The sequence below is a fragment of the Boleophthalmus pectinirostris genome, unplaced genomic scaffold, assembly GCF_026225935.1.
Source record: "Boleophthalmus pectinirostris isolate CB_2022bp ecotype Guang Dong unplaced genomic scaffold, ASM2622593v1 HiC_scaffold_1, whole genome shotgun sequence".
In the NCBI taxonomy this organism is placed as follows: Eukaryota; Metazoa; Chordata; class Actinopteri; order Gobiiformes; family Gobiidae; genus Boleophthalmus; species Boleophthalmus pectinirostris.
In genome coordinates this window covers 22,326,503-22,343,383 of record NW_026570970.1, presented here as the reverse complement: position 1 = coordinate 22,343,383, position 16,881 = coordinate 22,326,503, and the positions used below count along the sequence as shown (strand labels likewise).

Here is a 16,881-nt window from a genome sequence, read left to right as displayed (position 1 = left end):
GACATGGCATTTTCTGCCCTGGGCTGTGATAATACCATTTGCAGTGTCTAATGAGAGATTGGCTCATACTATACACAGGGACATACAACAATAGTTTAGCACAAAATGTTTTTCACTTTAATTGCAGTGAAATTCATTCTGCATTTGTTTGCTTCAGTGCATTGTTATTTTATTTGTGATATCTAATTCAGTTAAACAGAAATGGATCATCTTACATTTTACACCAATGTAAATTAAATTCGATTTCTGCAGTATCAACAAGCGAAGCACAATACTGTTAATCTGGAATGAGAGAAATATGATCTTGTTCTAAATGATAGATGACCAATGAGCTCCTTTGTGTCATATTAATTAATTGTCACTGAAATAAACAAATCTGATCTGTGACCATACTGATATCTATCTGTATAAAAAAATACAGAGAGTTATCATTCTGGATTTGTCAGGCAATGAAGTTTATCGTTCAGACTCCAAAATATCTTTTTTGTATATGTGTTGAAACTACAAACAATTTAGATAAGTCCACAAGGCAATATACACTTGAGAAGGCTGTGATGCAAATGGCACTTTAGTTGAGGTGAAGCACAGAACATCAGTGTTTGGACACATCCAACAACAGCCCATTCCAATAATGACCAATCCCAGAAGCAATAGTCAAGCCTATATACACACGTACACACACACGCACGCGCACACACACGCGTGCACACACACACACACACACACACACACACACACACACACACACACACACACTGAAGAGGGCTTCACGGAGCTCATTCACAACTCTGTATGATTACTGAGTGGAACAGATGTGCACCTGTTTCCAATGTAATCCCCCAACCTCTGTCTGTACAAAGTGTGTTCTGCTGCTCTGATTCAACTAGTGTATATCTATCAAGAAAAAATGTGATGCTACTAGAAAATGAAATAGTAGATGGCGACATAAAATTAGATTATCTGTGTATAGTTTTGAAAACAATTTAATAGGCTGGAAAAAGCTGATTAAAATATAATTAAAGTAAACCTTTGTGAATAGTTTGGTAAAATATTGTCTGATTATCTTCATAGGGATCATAGAGTGTATCAGGAAGTGGACTAAAGGTCAAATGAAGCTCACGTGACTAACAGGAATAGGAACAGGAATAAAAATAGGAGCAGTGTTGGGGAGTAACGGATTACATGTACCGCCGTTACGTAATCAGAGTACAAATTATGAGTAACTGTATTCAGTTACAGTTACTGTTTCAATGAGTGGTAATTGGATTACAGTTACTTTGCTGAAATAAGTGGATTACAAGGCGGTATTTTCCTGTTTTCACATTTTGTGCTACCTCGCATTTATTTATTTTTTTATTTCGGTAATTCCACTCATTGCCGGAAACTCAAACAGAACGCGCGCAATAAGAGCGATGTAAACGTCATGTTAAAGTTGGCGGTGTCAGTCACACAGTGGAAGCAGCAGTGCATTGGTAAAAACGCATTTGTGTCTTAGAAATTCTTCTCCCGATGTGAGATATATATATATAAAACAAACAAATATAAAAATCGCCTACAACTTAAATGTGAAACAGGAGCTACTGGCACCGGTGAAAACAACCTGCATAGACTTCATAAATATCTGGACTACTGTCCTATAGTGACCTGCGACATGAGGAGACACACACACACAAACACACACAAACACACACAAACACAAACACACACAAACACACACAAACACACACAACACAAACACACAAACACACACCTTCATCATCGTCATCAACCTGAGAACCCGCGGACCACGTCTCCTTCCGTAGTTACAGCACGGACACCGCCGTCTCGTGCGCCGTGTGAGGAACGTGTTTTCTCGCGTAAACCGCGCTTTCTCCTGTGCGCCTCTAAACCAGAACTAACACCAGGACTAAACCAGAACTAATCCAGGACTAAAACAGGACTAAAGCAGGACTGAACCAGGTTTAAACTAGGACTAAACCACGACTAAACCAGAACTAAAGACCTGGTCTAGACCAGGTCTTAGACCAGATTTTAGACCTGGTCTAGACCTGGTCTAAAAATCAGGACTAAAACCAGGACTAAACCAGGTCTAAACCAAACAACATGACACCTAACAGTAGGTTGACATAATTTAAGGTGATCTCATATAAAAAATAATTTCTCTATCAATAATATTTTTTAATATGGTGAAGGAAAGGCTTATCTTGTTACTGTCTTTTAACAGACAAAACCTCTTATATTAAGATATCGTGGTCTTTGTTTCTCTACAGCAAACAGTTGCTTATTCATGGAGACTTGGGCTCAGACAATTTGAAGACAACAAACAAGAATTTTCAGGATGTGGTTGCTACATTCATGTTGTTTAAAAAAACATGACAATATCAAGTAATCCAAAGTAATCAGATTACGTTACTCACTTTGAGTAATTTAATGGATTACGTTACAAACTACATTTTGGGGTGTGTAATCTGTAATCTGTAGGGGATTACATTTTAAAAGTAACCTTCCCAACACTGAATAGGAGGATCATGTAGAGCGAGTTAATATGAACATTTTAAGAACAAAATGGCAGGGCTCACTTCTGCAGTTACAGAGAGAGTCGTGACGATTTTTCAATGTAAAGTCAATTAGAGCCAGAATCGGATTGAGCCAGAGGCACCACTTCCTATTCAGAACGTAGTGGCTAGTGTGTAAGATATGTATATTTACACTAGTATATACTTCCATATAATCTATGATTGGAATAGTACTAAAAATGTACCAAAATGTTCATGTCTGTCAATACGGGTCCCCCTTACAGTGCTTATTTTTAGTGAGTGATGGGTGACTGGTGCACATATTCCACCAACCAGAGGCACAACAAATTAATTGCCCTATTTTATGAATGTCTCTCTGTCTGGCTGGCTGATATAGGACACATTTGGATAAAAAAAAATAAAAATCCAACAAGCACAAAAATGCTTTTTGTAATGTAACTATTATAAACTTTGCAATTATTTTAAAAATGCTAAAAATATTATCCATCAAAATGTAAAGAAGACTGTCAACTTAGTGGATTGATTTTGACATCGCTGTGAGTTTTGTGAGTGTCATGTTCTGTTGAGACTTTGTGAATAACAAAGTCACTGAAGTGAGGATTTGACTGATGAGTGATGGACAGCTACTCTCTGTACAGTCAAAAAATACACTTCAGTATGCAACATTTTACTACAATGTACACAACAACTTATAACTTAAAATGCCCTGTATTCTGCAAAATTTGGGACATGTTATAGTGCTGTTATCTCATCAAAAGCATACCTGGAATTGTGTTTAGTTTCATTCACACATGTTTGAGCAATTCTTTATTATTAGTCTGTCTATATCTCCAAAGCTCAAAATGCTCTGTTCCACCTTGTGATGTCATGTAGTAGTAGTTTTCAAGTTAGCAGCTACCTGTTTGTTTAGCAGAGACTGACAATTCCGGGCTGAAATTGTCCAAATGATTCTAGTAAAGGTGTATGTGGTTTAAAAACACAATGGAGCACTTCCTGTTTTACTACATGACATCACAAGGCGGAGCATTTTCAGTTTGAGAGAAGAACGCTGCCTAAATATGCAGGGTTTGTGTGATAGACATGTGTGAATAAAACAAAACACAACTCCAGGTAAGTTTCTGATGAGGAACCAACATTATAAATAGATCAGAAAATGTTGTAATATGGACCCTTTAACACAAATGTAAAGCTCAACAACATGTTCCTTTACTAAGATAATCTAATTACATGAACTAGAAAAGCAATTAAGATATTTTCGCTAAACATGTTGGCATGTAATAATAATTAATACGTATAGAAGCAAAAATATATGTAACACAGTGTCAAAACATAATTAGTACTTTCTTAATGACAAAGTAAAGTAAGGTAAACTTAAGACTGGAAATAGCTTGTGCTGATTGCTTTACAAGAAAATACAGTACACTCAAAAAAAACATATATAAATAAAATTAAATGAAAATTAAATGCAAAATAAAATATGTATCTAATCAGCCATCTCAAATACCAGGGATAATTACTATATTGACTCATTTCTCAATATATGGAAGCTGGAACAGTATATTTCAGGACTCAATATTTTGCTTTGATTTGTGTCCGTGGCATAAATTAGTTTCAGTATTATTGTATATTGTGATATTTCTCTGTAGCAATATATATCTTGCTTCAAAATGTGTTACCGTCACAGGCCTAGGAAGATAAGCTTTGTAATATGGCCACCACTTCAGCTACTTTATTTGAGGATACAGGTTTTGCTATGAGGTCAACCATAAGCAGTATTATTACATACAATTCTTATATAAAAACATTAATATTCAAATTAAAATACATATATACGCATTTTAAAACTATAAACATGCATTCCATTTTATAGTGACATTAAAAAATATAAACTAGGGACGCCCCAATCTATCTTTTTCAGTTCCGATACCAATTCCGATATTATGGCTTTAAGATCTGCTGATACCAAACAATACAAAGTGAAGAGACTGAAAACAGCATTTATTTCCTTGAAACAAAAATAAAATAAAACAAAATTGATCCAAATGTGTTCAGCAGATGTTATTTATCTCTCATGTAACAGAAACATTTTTTACAAATAAAAATGTATATGTCCAACCAGGATAATGGCTGAACTAATATTTGAAAGTTGATATCCAGTGTAGCAATTTTTTCAGTATCAGATCAGTGCATCCCTAATATAAACATACATTTCATCGTACAGCAACATATAAATATACTGTAAAAAATTTTACTCACTGTAAGCGCAGCCGAACACCTCCACCCTGAGCCCCATCCAGCCGCTGGGGTTCCAGTTGAAAGGAACGAAGCGCAGAAATCGAGTTTTTATGGAGTGGGTCAGCTTGTTCACCACCACGGCCTCTGAGTTCACATTCCCAGCAAATCTCTGCAGGAGAGACAGAGAGAGACACACGGTAATGGCACTATTAAACTAATGCAGGCTAATGCAACGTGGCCAAGGCTGCTCTAAGACACCACCCATCATCAGATATCTACCAAATTCACATTCATATTTTCTCCTGAGAGCAGAGGAGTGTGTTATTCGGCCCAGTGTTTGAAATATAAGAGGACAGAATACACTAAATCCTTGAAAAGCACATAAGAAGCCATAATATGCTGACAATGCAAACCCAAGGGCACTATCTTTTCCCTATTCCTTACCATACTATTGGTTTAGCGTGATAAGAATCGCAATGTGTGGTGGAAATATGAGCGAGTAGCAGGCAGACTGAGGAAATGTACAGAATGCGGTGGACAAATACAGGGCTAAAGCAGGTACAATAGTGAGATGTCATCTGAAACAGCACTTCACATCAATAAATCAGTAACTAGGGGCCTAGGAAGGAGTGCATTCTGGTAGGGTTGTCACAATACAACATTTCAAACTCAATTCCAACCCTAAAGGAAAAAACACAACACTTGAGCTGTGCTGTTTTCTATTGTCTAAATACAGAATATAATAGCAATTTCTATCAAATCTGTGGTCTTTTTGTAGTTCTAATATATATTCAGACCATTCTAAAAAGGTAAAATGTTCTATTTAAGTGATTTCAATCCCACTTCAAATTACTGGCTGTAGTTTTAGTATCAATTTGTATCCGAGAATCTTTTTTTACAGCTTTTCACACTGAATACTAATGCATTCATTCACATGTATTCATTATAGGCAACTTGTATTACAGGAATTCTATTGTGATAACTTTAATCAATTATATATGCATTATGTTACCACCAGAGTAACAACATTACCATCTGTTAGGCAGCATTCTAGTATCTATTAGAAAGCAAGCTTGTATGTTTACAAGGAATACATGAGATAGCAGTAATTTTTAATCAATGCCAAAATACTAGTTGCAATTTATACTTTTAATTACATCTTTTTTTATTTTTTATTTGCTGCTTTATTTTTTAGTATGAAGAAACTATTCCTTCTTCTCAGCTGGAGAAGGATGTGAGAAATAGTACCAAAGTAAGCTTCCCTAGTAGAGGAGACTCATTTTAAAAACACACCGATATTAGTAATGCAACACTAACATATTATTTGGTGTTATTTGACACTGGATCAACACAAGATTTTATCCATTCTCTATGATTGTTGTTAGTGAAATTGCCAGTAGCCGAGCTTTAACTTGCAACAATAATCTTAGCCGAGCACATAATAACATAATAATAACATCTTACAGAGGGCTAAAGCAGGAATCCCCATTCCACATCCTCTGGTCAAACAAATGCTTGGGGCAGCAGTAGTCCAGCTGGCAGAGTTTTTTCCCACTGATCTGAAGGTTGGCGGTTCAAATCCCACTCTCAACAAAAATATAATTGGTAGAGTGGCAAGATAAACATACCGCCATTATGTCCTTCTGCAGCACAATTAACCCCCCTCACACCAGTGTCTGTGTACACTAGTGTATGAATGTGTGTGTAAACGGGTGAGTGGTTCCTTGAGTGCCTTGGAGGTCTAAAAGTGTGATATAAAAATGTACCATTTATAAAAAAAGATGTGAGCATTTACTTTGTATTTTCTAACACTAAGCTAAAAACAGTACAACAGTGACGTCCCATCCTTCTTGTTCTCTCCCCAACAACAGGACCACTAACAAGCCCTCGTCTTTGCCATTACGTGACTGATTAGCTCACCCTTCATAATGGATTCCAGGCAGGTGACCGCAGTATAAGGGGCTGTAAAGAGGCATCGTTGACAGTGAAGCTTCAAGCCTCGACTCTTATAAAACAAAGAAAGACACCAAGCCAATAACTCCGGCTCCCTAAGCAACGGAAACTGTACAGTGGGGAGAGGCGGAACAAAGGCTGTCCAATGTATTTGTAACAAGGCAGCAGGGGCGTCATTAAAAAACACCAGGACACTGCTTCTTGGTAGATAATCAAGGCAGCAGTGCGACTGTTAAAGCTGTAATTGTGATTTATGCCACCACTTTCCTATTTCCAGCATTTTAACAGGAGCCGAGTGGATGAATCTTATAACAAGTACAGGCTGTATAGGCTAATTTATAATTCACATCCACCACAGAGGTAACCCTAAGTCTATAGGGAATTTTGGTTTAGAGCACACCCGATACAAGATGTTGCTCTGAGACTAAATCCATTGTGTGTAATGTGTGCAACCAAAACATGAATAAACAACTTATTGTGTTATCTTCTGCTGTGTATAGAGCTAAAAGAATATACAAAAGTGACTCATTTTTGTAATCACATTATTGTCTGCAGTTAACAAATGGTTGTGGTACATAATGCTGTTTTGGTACAAATGTAAAAGGCAAAATGTATCAAAGTATTTATTTGATTATGCTAGATGCTAAAATAACAGTCATGCACCACAGATTTTTATTTGCTTTCATATCTTCATAATGATATTCCAATTAGTAAAACAATTATTTGGGCCTATGAGGTTTCAGCTCCAAATTTCTGCTACTGTATACACTGCAAGCTCCAAGAAACCAATGATCCAACTCTGCTTACATTGTCCCGAGGACGTTCATGTAATGGCTTAGCATATTATAGCTTGGAGCTGTTGAATCTCACCACAGATGGTAATTTGATTAGTGAATTTTACTTGCAATTTTTGAACATGATTTGAGCAAAGTAGATGGCGATTTATGTCAACAAGTTTGTTTTAAAAAATAAACCACTTCACCTGCTGCACTTCTCTATGTTGTTATTCTGTAGATGTAACTAATTTGCATCAGGGTGGCTATCCAATTTGACATTTCAGAGATTATTAAAGCACGCAAACGCCAATGTAATGAACATCTTGAACTTTTTAAACTTACTCTGATCAGTTTGGGTTCAGTAGTTCAGTCACAAACTAAAACTGTGTATATATGCTATCCTCTTTTTTTGCTTTGGAAAAAATTGCGACAGAACATCTTGTGTGTTCCAGCTGAGAGACGCAGCTCTAAATAAAGACCTGAGGGTGCTGAGGATTTTCCATTATGTAGCCAGCGGGCCGAGGCTGGGTCCCTTATCCACGCAAACAGCCCTAACCCCATAGTGACTTCATTATGTGTATTCTGTCTGGATGCAGCCTGCTTCCCCTCCTCATTCATTAAGGCTCTTTACTCTTCCTATGCGCTGATGAGCTCCCCTGTGTCACTTTTCCTTTCGCTTGCATACAGCGCTCGGGCCACAGAGGTTTATTCTAATCTATCCACTGGAGAATAAATCCTGCTCGCGGCCATACAGAGGCAGCACTTTGTTCCAGAAGGTCAATGTAACAGCCTAAAGGTACAAATAATGAAGCCATGGCTGAGGGAGCAGGGCTGTGAAGAGTGGACCAAAGACTAGAGCCAGGGTGATGACCGCAAGCTTCTCAAATGAGCACACAGAGAGACAGGGTTTTGTCAGCATGTTCAGTGTCTGCTAGTTAGTTCGTGTCCAGTAATACATGAAAAGAATTACATTTGGTAACACTGTTATGGAAAATGTCAATAAAACTAAATGTGGTGATGTGCTTGTAAGACACAAAGACACTATTAAAAACAGTGTACATGGTGTAAAAAATTTTACTATTTTAAGAAGGAGAATGTGATGATAAGTAATTACTAACTTCAAAACAGCAACTTCACTTCATGTCTTTTTTGCTAATTATCTTGTTAGCAATGGGTTAAAATTAGGGAAAGACAACTAAAACCGAAAAAGTTGGTTCTACAAATAAACATGCAAATCATGCAGATTTTCATAACCTGTCCAAACTTTCTTAACAATGTAATATGTATTCACTCCCACTCTAAACCAAAATTAAGATCAAATTTCCAAGTTGTCAATCACCATGCACATTCCTCTTTTTGGTGTTAAAATCGAAGTACCACTTTGAATAAGTTTCTTAAATCTGGCGAAGACTATAGTTGGTTTATTAGTGGGTGAAACTTCAATGCTTTGTTTGATCAGTGAATAAAACCAGCATAGTGAGACAGACAGTGTGTGGGAGCTTTTTATTTCTATGTTTCTTTGAGCACAGCCCCTTTCTTTTTAATAAAATAGCAGATGCAAAATAATTATGCCTCCTTCAACAAACCAAATCTTCAGACTTCCCTCAGGTTTATTTACAGACGATGTTGCGATTTGACCCAGATATCTTCTCAATTTCTTTTTGTCATTTTGTGGTTTTGTTAGGCACTGTACCTGACTTTTACTGTCCTAAACATGTAAAAACAGAACTAGTTCATTTAAAATGCTTTGCAGTGGTCCAAAGTTATTTCCCACATACTTCTTTAAGTGTCCTAATTATTCACCAAAGTTTATAAGTGCTTTTCACAACTCTCAGCATGCTCTCATGCACTTCCTGATTATTGGACAATAAAACACGTAATAATAATATGCAGGCAGTATTCAGCAAACTTATTTTCACCCCAAGAGCTGCTTGTACAATATATCTGGGTCTCTAACTTGGGTCTGAGTAGACAATGAAGTACATTTCAATTTCTTTTTATATCCAGATAACCATTCAGCAGGAGTGTGCTAAAATGTATTAGTTGAGGTGTAAGTATCAGGCAGGGAAAACTGGAGTAGAGGATTTCACTTTATGATGCACAATGGTAATTTGTGTTTTTTATATTTGAGCTATGGATCGATGCCCATGCTGTTGACCACAGGTGTTTTCTTATAGATGTCAAATTAATCTGCAGCAGTTATTCTTTTTTCTGTGATAATCATATACCAGGAAATAAAACATGTGTAATGAGATCTCTTCAGTGCATCAATTAATTCATTTCAAATACAGGGGACCATGTGCGTACAGGAAAGGGTCAAATGTTACATACAGAATTAACATTACAACTAAAATTGGTTTGTATCTTTCTAAAACCTACTCAATCGAGCTAAGGGTATATTTTATTTCTTAGTATATTTTCTTGTGTTAGTAAATAGGTAAGTAAGATTAGGGTAAAGGTTATTAAAAGTACATTATACAGATACTGAAGTCTGTTTGGTTGCCGGCTAAGAAAACACTTAACATCCACATATAAGGCAAGTTTTCTTTGTATTATTTTAGAACAAAACTGGTGCACAGAGCTTAGTAACCAAAAACGAGGCAACAACAATTCCAGCTATTTCTCTTTATAGTCTAAAGCAGCCCCAAACCTTATAACTCCACAAGAATTTAAATAGTCACCAACTCTGACTCAACTACTGTTTATTGGAGTGATTTATCAAAATAAAAATATCTTCTTTCCTTCTATTAATTTAGTTGGTTACCATAGCAATGCATCTGCCTCCAATCATGTAGTAATATAAGACAAATAATTAGCACAAGTTGGTTACGCTGGATGACTTCTTGTACACAAATGTTTATTTACGCTTGGGTCCAAGGTAGATTACAAAGTCAATTTCTTCGCCCACTAATTGCAGACTTCCATGGAGAATTGATTCATGTACATACGATCAAATGCATGCCACTACTCAGGTTGTCTCTTTAAAGGGCCCATATTATTATATTTTATGATCTATGTTATAATGTCCTCATTACAAACATACATGGAGTTAATAATAATAATAATACCTTCCATTTATATAGCGCTTTTTAAGACACCCAAAGCGCTTCACAATAACACACATACACTGCTTTTTCCAAAATCTTACTAAGAAAAGGAAGGTTTAAGATTGGCTAATAGTTGGAGAGCTCTTCTGTGTCCAGACCCTGCTTTTTCAAAATGATATTCAAATGATGTAACAGGTGGATCAGAAAGTAATTTAACTGCAAGCCCACCACCTTGACCAGTACTGCAAGATTTTTGAAAATATAAATAGCAGGGGGGAGGTTCAGACTTAGAAAATCATTTTGACCCTGCCATGTTTAAGCAGTGCAGGTGTTATCCAGTACAGGAGTACCACAAGGCACCAGTGATAGATCCACAACGGGGCAATGCAGTTGTCGGGCCCAACCTGGGGCAGAGCAACGAGGAGCGCACCACAGGAAGAGCTAGCCGGAGCTGGTAGTCTGTTAGTGGCTAGTGTTGAAGCAAAACTAAAGTGTTTTACGGCTGGACTGATAATGTATCCAGTGGTAGCGGGTGCAGATACAAAGGATGATCCGACAGTGAGAGATGTTGAGACTTGAAATGTATCCAGTTGATATGACGGTACAGAAACTGCCACAGGACCCGCCGAGGTGAGGTGAGGCGGTGTGTAATAATCCAGTGACAGTGTTGGGAAGGTTACTTTTAAAATGTATTTCCTTACAGATTACAGATTACATACCCCAAAATGTAGTTTGTAATGTAATCCATTAAATTAAAGTGAGTAACGTAATCTGATTACTTTGGATTACTTGATATTGTCATGCCTTTTAAAACTACATGAATGTAGAAAGCACATCCTGAAAATTCTTGTTTGTTCTCTTCAAATTGTCTGTTGAGCCCAAGTCTCCATGAATAAGAAACTGTTTACTGTAGAGAAGCAAAGACCAGGAAATCTTAACATAAATTTTGTCTGCTAAAAGAAAATAAAAAGACCAGTCTTTCCTTAACCATATTAAAAATATTATTGATAGAGAAATTATTTTTATAAGAGATCACCTTAAATTATGTCCAACCTACTGTTAGGTATCATTGTTTAGACCTGGTTTTAGTCCTGGTTTAGTCCTGATTTTAGACCTGGTTTTAGTGCTAGTTTAGTCCTGATTGTAAGACCTGGGTTAAGTCCTGGTTTAGTCCTGGTTTAGTTCTGGTTTAGACCTGGTTCAGTCCTGGTTTAGTCCTGATTTTAGACCTGGTTTAGTCCTGATTTTAGACCTGGTTTAGTTCTGGTTTAGTCCTGGTTTAGTCCTGGACTGGGTTAGTCCTGTTGTTAGTTCTGGTTTAGAGGCACACACGAGAAAACACGGTCCACACGCGGCGCGCGGGAGAATGACGGTGGTCTGCGCGTTCTCAGGTCGATGACGATGATGAAGGTGTGTGTTTGTGTGTGTTTTGTGTGCGCGTCCCCTCGTGTCGCAGGTCACTAGTATAGAACAGTAGATATCATGAGTCTATGCAGTTTGTTTTCACCAGTGCCAGTAGCTCCGGTTTGACATTTAAGTTGTAGGCGATTTTATATTTGTTATTTTTTTAATATCTCACGTCGGGAGAAGAATTTCCAAGACACAAATGTGTTTTTACCTGTGCACTGCTGCCTCTGTTCTACTGGCTCTTCGACCTCGTCCATTGTGTGACTGACGCCGCCAACGTTAACATGACGTTTACATCGCTCTTATTGCCGCGTTCTGTTTGAGTTTCCGGCAATGAGTGGAATTACCGAAATAAAAAAAATAAATAAATGGGATGTAGCACAAAATGTGAAAACAGGAAAATACCACCTTGTAATCCACTTATTTCAGCAAAGTAACTGTAATCCATTTACCACTCATTGAAACAGTAACTGTACCTGAATACAGTTACTCATAATTTGTACTCTGATCAGATAGTGATCAGATATTGGTGAGTTTGCATTAATGAGTACTAATTGATAATAGAACAGAACTAAAATAAAGAGTCACGGTGAGAGTAAACTTATTCCAATACTAGTCACAACCAGAATCTGAGTTGTGTTTTTTGTTTAACACACAAACTACATATTTAGGCTGAGTTAATCTCTCAAACAGAAAACACCTTTTGATGCTGTGTGGTATTAGAGGAAGTGCTCCACTGTGTTCTGTCTTCACTACAATCATCTGGATAATTTCAGCTCTGAAATTGCCCATCTTTACTGAAGGTAAAGGTAAAAGATAGCTGTTAACTTGAAAACTACTGCTTCATGACATTGCAAGGTGGAACAGAACATTTTGAGTTTTGGAGATGTACACAGACTAGTTACTCAAACGTGTGTGAATGAAACAAAACACAACTCCATGTGTGTTTTAGAGGAGGTAACAAGAGTCCAACATGACTAAAAGCTTACGAGAGTTAATTTTGCGTAATAAAGGACCTTTGAGGCCCATATTTAAGTATTTAACAGGCATTATTTTGCCCTGTAACAATCTTTGATAGCGTGACTAAGCAGGAATCCTAATTAAATCATGGCACTAGTATCTTTCAGTCTGAAGCCATTTCATAGTTGCTCATTGAATGCCATCGGGGAGGCCAGTGGGGTTGGTGATCATTATCTGTATTTGTACCAAGCCAATTTTTCCCCTTCGCCAATTTGGTCTGGGCACGGGCTCGGGTTGGCTCAGCTCTGCAGCGGCTGCTCTATCATTAGACCCTCTCAGCGAAGAGTTACCTTTGAGCTTCACTTGTAGCGAAGCCAAAAGACGGATATGCCCCTCCCAATGAAAGCCTTCTTTGTGAATGAGACTTGCTTGATATATTAGCTGCCATCTCTCCTGCGCCACCTATAAATCCACATAAGGAGGATCTGCTCGAATCTATAGAAGCAGCCTATAAATTGTGTGTGATTTAGAGGTAAATAAAAACCAGTCAGATCCGGTTTGAAGAGGTTCTTTCCACTGGTGGATTTCACATATTGTCTAGCTCCCTGCATCTCCCTGGGGTGCGTAACTAAGGATGTGGGTGCAAAGAGGAGTCGAGGGTCTTGTCTGCCAGACTAACACCTGCACACAGCTATATTCTCCCTAGGCTCTGTGCATGCAAGCCACTTAGAATACATGAGATGATTTCCTCAACAGCATATGCCCAAGAGCCTCGCAAAGATAACAAATAACAAGGTGGGGACTGGGAGAGTTGTAACTACAGTTTGCAATATTAAGGAAAAATGGAAAATGTATACACTTGCCCAGACTTGTTTGAGTGTACTAACAACAAAGTAATTATTCAGTTTTGAACAGAGCAAGTTAGTCCCTTAGCCTCTCATTTTCAAGGGGGGCCAAGTAAGTAGAAAAATGCGGATTCATACTATTATCTAAACACACCACAGACTACAACACACATCACCCCAAAATAGCCATCTTTGTTATCATGACATTGTGATGTGCAGTGAAATCTGTGTACACCACATAGAAGGATCAATTAATTTAAGAAGCAAAATAACAACACCGTAGTCGCTGACCAGACTGCATTATGAACTAAAAACAGAATCATATAAACAAGTTGATCACTGAGGGATATCAAGCCAGGTGCTAAACTAAAAATTGCATGTGCTATTTGTGGGCGTGTCACACATGATTTACTATTACAAATTGCAACTTTTATACTTATATTCAATGAAGCCTACAGGACCCTTCTCAACTGTGTTCGCTTTTGTCTTACTTGCATTTTAAGGTGCATCGTGTAACTTTTTGTATGTGGGTCCATCACTTGCTTGTTTCTATGGATATGACATTAAACAGCTCTACTTTACATTTAGTAATTACAAGTGGTTTTATAGCTCAAAAATACCTAGAAAAACAGGCATTCTAACTGTGAGCGGGTTGTCTCTTCACAGATCTGACCTGTAACTTGGTCTGGTTTGGTGTCCATGAAGACAGAAAGGTTTAATGCCATACTGTGAAACATTCCAGACAAAGCAATAACATCTCCATGGAGAAAAGCAAGTGATGGACCCTCCACCAGAAAAGTTACACAATGCACCTTTAACTTATTTTTAATGCATTTAACACATGAGTAAAAACCTATTATTAGTAAATATACCCCTGAGTGTGGTATGAATGACAACACAAAAGGAAATGGGTTAGTAACTTGACAAAGAACCCACTGGGAAAAGATTTAACAGAAGGCTAAGTCTGTTAATGAGCTCATAATTAAACAAGCCGCTTGTTTATATACACATTTGATTTTCAGCTGCACAGGCAACAATGTAGGGCGGAAGTCGACTAAAGTTCTTGGCCAACTAAAGACATGTCCTGCCAATCAATTAGTAGACAAAAAGGGGGAGTGGCAATGAAACTCAAAACTATGTGCATGTATCCAACCCAAACTATACTCACAAGATTACAACTGCACAGGAGTTAATGAAAAACAACTATTTATACAGAAGAAAAGTACTAGGAAGACCAGTGAAACTCTGGCTTTTTACATAAATACAAGAAAAGCTAATTCACTCACTTCTCATTTCTACTGTTCTCCCATAGCAAGCCTTATTATCTAAATAAAATTATTAGTCAACTGTCTGTACACTGTTCCTCTATGTCACAAATCGACAGTCAACCAGCTCTTACCCAGTTCTTTATTTCTGTGCACCTTAGATTTTGTTTTGCATGTATTAATGTAAATTCACTATAGGGTCTACCACCAGCATGTCATCATGAAAAAGCTATAACTTGGCATGACATCACAGTATGTTCCACAGCATTAAACTTATATTTATCCAATGAGAAAAGCATACTATATCATAGGAATACGTTCAAGGTATTTCTGAGCAATATAAAGACCTGTAATTAAATAGTTATGGCATATGTATGGCTTTATGCACAGTTCAGCTATCACCTGTGTCAATACAACTGCTGTGCTGTCTGACCTCCTGCTAATGTGTTGATTGCTTGATCTCACGCACATCGTACAAGCCTCTTAGCACCTACTACGAGTATGGGTGGGTGTTGTTGCCAAAAACAAATCTCTCCATATGTTTCTAATTATCTCAATAACTATATTATGAATAGAGGACTGTATCAGGCAATCCATAAAACGTGATAAGTTCTTGTAAATGAGATTCAAGTATGGCACAGATATGAATGAACTGTAGTTTTATTATTATTATATACTTACTGATTGTGTACATTTCTCTAAAATAACAATTGTAGTATTATATTCTGTATGTCTTTTGACATATCGAGGTCCACCTTCATCAGAGGACACACAGTACACAGTGCCGCTATATTACAAAGAGGCCACTCACCCCGACTCCATCCTCCTGCCTGTACTGCTTCCAGCCACGGCCCGTGTCACTGTACAGGAGGACATAACTGCTGACCCAGTCCCAGCTGTCATAGCGCCCCTGTGTGGCCACTGCTGTCACCTCCATCTGCTCCCGGAGGTCCACCTGAAGCCACGGCTCTTGGTCTGTCACCAGTGGAGACCAGCCCCCTGCCCCTGTATAAGATAAAGCATTCAGTGTGTAAATATCAGAAAAAAAAGAAAAAGAAGAAGAAAAAAAGCAATATATCAAAAGTGGATCTTCAATTAACCAGTTTTGGACAGTTTTTGTCTAGTCAAAATAAAGATTTTTCTCTGCAAGTTCAATTTTGAAGCCTCCATGTATAATTTCTGATGTGTTTCCAAAAGTTTTTTTGTTTTCAATATCAACTGCCAAATACATTATTGATGCATGCTCCAAACTTTTTATACTTTGAAGTTGGCTTCAAATTCTAAAGAGATAACCTAAAACGAAATAAATATGTGTATTCAAAAGACAAAATAGGGTTTTAGTTCTTCACTGGGTCAATAGATGTCGGGAAAAAACCTGAAAACCTCAGATGCTCTTCAAGGATGACAAGATGAACTTTAAAAAAACCTTTTCATGGAGAGAACTAAAGGCAGAAAAATCCAAAATACACTGACTGAGTAGAATTAAAAGTTCTTTATTTAATGAGGTCTTTCTGTTATTCTTTACTGCCTTCCTTTAGATAAAGTAGTAGTTCATACAGTTCATTCATTGTCCAATATTGGAAGGATGAAACAAGCCAATTGATACTTTGCAGTGACATCATGCTGGGGTGTTCTACATGTATGTGTATGGGAGAATGTTACATTTTGGGTTTTTCTTTCCTTCAGTTGTCAGACCTTAAACCTTTTTTTTTTTTTAGCAGGTTTTAGGTCTGACAACTGAAGAAAATGATTTAAAGAACAAATTTTTAGTAGCCTATGATCAATAAAAGCATCCATGGTCCTGTTTAGGTGTTTCATTTTCAACAAAAGGTGAGAGTGACTAAACTGTTGGCTGG

The 16,881-nt window shown here is 37.4% G+C and overlaps 1 protein-coding gene across 2 annotated transcripts in view; it reads right to left on the bottom strand.

The window, feature by feature from the left end:
* Positions 1–15,977, bottom strand: part of LOC110156156 (contactin-associated protein-like 5) — a 73,799-nt gene extending 57,822 nt beyond the window's left edge. For both annotated transcript variants that reach the window (XM_055149598.1, XM_055149603.1), the window contains exons 1-2: positions 15,837–15,977; positions 4,794–4,941 (exon numbers count right to left, since the gene is read on the bottom strand). In XM_055149598.1, coding sequence (XP_055005573.1) covers positions 4,794–4,941; positions 15,837–15,962 — 274 coding nt within the window. In that variant the 5' untranslated portion in view covers positions 15,963–15,977. The remainder of the gene's footprint in view (positions 1–4,793; positions 4,942–15,836) is intronic.
* Between the last annotated feature and the right edge of the window lie 904 nt (positions 15,978–16,881).